Source organism: Homarus americanus, unplaced genomic scaffold (assembly GCF_018991925.1).
Source record: "Homarus americanus isolate GMGI-L3 unplaced genomic scaffold, GMGI_Hamer_2.0 scaffold2199, whole genome shotgun sequence".
In the NCBI taxonomy this organism is placed as follows: Eukaryota; Metazoa; Arthropoda; class Malacostraca; order Decapoda; family Nephropidae; genus Homarus; species Homarus americanus.
In genome coordinates, this window is record NW_024746734.1 from 1 (window position 1) to 3,078 (window position 3,078).

The window sequence follows — 3,078 nt, forward strand, 5'->3', positions numbered from 1 at the left end:
TAGGGGTGAATACTGTAGTGGTGTATACTGTAGGGGTGTAGACTGTAGGGGTGTATAGTGTAGTGGTGTATACTGTAGTGGTGTATACTGTAGTGGTGTATACTGTAGTGGTGTATACTGTAGGGGTGTATACTGTAGGGGTGTATACTGTAGGGGTGTATACTGTAGTTACCCATAAAAAACCTCTTCTTTGTTTCTCAATTAATTTTTTAGAGAAAACGGATTTGTCGACGAGGCGGAGGAGGGGTGACCAGAGAAGATAGGAAGAGGAGGAGGAGGGGGAAGAGAGGAGGGGTTAAGGAGGAGGAGGAGGAGGCGAAGAAGAAGAAGAAGAAGAAGAAGAAGAAGAAGAAGAAGAAGAAGAAGAACTCTCTCTCACTCTCTTTCTCTGCCTATCACACACACACACACACACACACACACACCATCATTCAAAAAGAGATAAGATATTTTCCATACGTTTCTAAAAGTATCCCTAAGTGACGAAAAAGTGACGAGTGGTGGCGAAATAGTGACGATAATTGATAAGTGACGAAAAGTGACGATTAGTGACGATAATTGATGATATGTAACGATATAGTGACGATTAGTTACGATTATTGATGATATGTGACGAAATAGTGACGATATTTGATGATAAAGGACGAAATACTGACGATAAGTGACGAAATAGTACGATGTCACGATAAGTGACGAAATAGTACGATAAGTGACGAAATAATGAAAATACACCTTTTCCATCATAACTCAGGACATTGTTCCATAACCGAATGACAGAACACATATCAGACTGACACTCTAAAATAACTTTGACCCGGTTCATGCTGACAGAAGTAGTGGCGTAAGTTATAGAAGTTGACAGCCGTGAACAATAAACCGACAGTCTACATAGAGTTTGAGAATGTAACAATTGGAGAATGACAGACATAGCAGTTATTTGATTGTCATTCGATATATGTTGTGTCATTCGATTTATGAAATTTGTCAAATAGTTGTAAACAATGTCTCGACGGATATGTGAAAAGGTGTGTGGGCACATCTTCTTTCACAACTTCTACTTCGTACGGTATTAGGTAGTTCAAACAGGGGAGGTACTACCGCCTGGGAAGATATTGGCAGCATAATGTGTTGTCTAATGGTAGGCCACCTGCACCTGCTAAAATGATCTCAGTTGATGAATCAAACTTCTGCTTCATTTTCACACAATTGCAGGGTCTCAGGTTGTTTCTCTTACTTTGACAATACAACATGCATATATTGTTTCTCCTTTGATGTTTTTATTCATTTTTGTATTTATAGTTCTTTATTATTAATATTATTATTATTACAGTTACTGTATTATTATCATCATTATTTTATTAATTGATTTTGTTTGTTTTATCATAAATTTTTATTTATTATTATTATTATTATTATAACTATTATCATTATTATTAATATTTATTTATTATGAATTATTATGACTATTATTTATTATTATTATTATTATTATTTATTAAACCCTTAATTATTATTATTTGTTTTAACCCCCAAGGCTGATGTTGGTCAGTGACCTCAATATTAAGATGGGCTAATCCGTAAAAACCCACTGTAGACATCTTCACTACACTATCAGGCACATCATCACTACAACTACTTCACTACACTATCAGGCACATCTTCACTACAACTACTTCACTACACTATCAGGCACATCTTCACTACACATCTTCACTACACTTTTAGGCACCTCTTCACTACACTATCAGGCACATCTTCACTACACCTACTTCACTACACTATGAGGCACATCTTCACTACACATCTTCACTACACTATGAGGCACCTCTTCACTATACTATAAGGCACCTCTTCACTTCATTGCACAACAACTATCACTTCAGCGCCTCAAAAACGCATCTAACCCCCAAATAATAATTTGATGTCCTGGAGAAGGCTGAGTCGATACAGATAATTAAAAATGGCTTGCCGAAAAACAGAAAACTTCCAAGATTGGGTGTGTGAGCTTCTCCCTGAGGACGTGACTGACCTCCTACAAGACGGAGCGGAAATTCTTGGGGAGGGAGCGCACGCAATTGCTTACCTTGTCAAGTGGGGAAATGATGTAGCTGTTTTGAAAAAGGCAGTGTCACCATCAGCCAAAAAATTCTTCAAGGATGAGGCTGCCAAGATGTATGCCCTCGATGGTGCTGGGGGGATTCCTAAGGTACTTGGGTACTGTCCAAAACCTCCAGCGATCCTCCAGTCCTTCAGGGGTAAGCTCACACTCAACCACCTTCTCTCTGAAGATAACCTGATCTGCCAATATGACCTTATACAACTGGGGCTCCTCCTTGGTGAGAAAATCCTTGAGATGAACACGAAAGGTCTAGCACACAATGACATCAAGGAGGATAACATAATGATCCAAGGGCCCTCATCCCGGCCAGAGGTCAGCCTCATTGACCTCGGTCTGGCCTGTGAGATCGGTAAGTCTTGTAAAGTCAGCGCTGATTGCCTACACGAGGACTTCCCCTGGATGGCCCCTGAAGTCTGCCGTGGGTTTAGGACCACCAAGAATTCAGATACATATTCTTTCGGGTTTGTCCTGATGGAATTGATCAAGGAGGCCCCAGGGGACCATCCAGAGGTCACAAAACTCGCCAAGAAGGCCATGACCAAGCGCCGCACTGACCGGCCATCACTACCACACCTCCTCCGAGAATTCCGAGAAATCATCAGTTGAAGAAAAAATTTTAGGCCCCAAGCTATAAAGCACACACTATCTCTCACCTTCCCACAGCGTATCTGAACGAAACGAAAAACAAAACTCAAACGACAGGTAAACCTTGCATCCGATTCCTTGTCCGCCTGACTTCAACATTCCCCTAACTCAAACCTTCAACAGCACAACCTTGGACTTTTTTTCATAAGATGGCAGATCAATGGGTAAGGAAAACGCTTAAATTCACGATGTTAATTATATTTTTAAATAAATTGGGACCAAAACTCTACAAAATAAGGGTTAAAGTTGCTAAAACATCACGTGACTGAGAAAACTAGTTATTTATGATAGGATTGAAGGTCTAAATCGTTCCT

The 3,078-nt window shown here is 40.0% G+C and overlaps 1 protein-coding gene across 1 annotated transcript; it reads left to right on the top strand.

Moving 5' to 3' along the window:
* Window positions 1–1,960: 1,960 nt before the first annotated feature.
* LOC121879425 (probable inactive receptor kinase At1g48480) lies at window positions 1,961–2,725 on the top strand. Its single transcript, XM_042386085.1, has one exon. It carries the CDS (start codon window positions 1,961–1,963, stop codon window positions 2,723–2,725), a length of 765 nt encoding a protein of 254 aa, XP_042242019.1.
* The last annotated feature ends 353 nt before the right edge of the window (window positions 2,726–3,078 follow it).

Coding starts and splice junctions, on each gene's coding strand:
- LOC121879425 (XM_042386085.1), top strand. CDS start 1,961: ATGGCTTGCCGAAAAACAGAAAACTTCCAAGATTGGGTGTGTGAGCTT.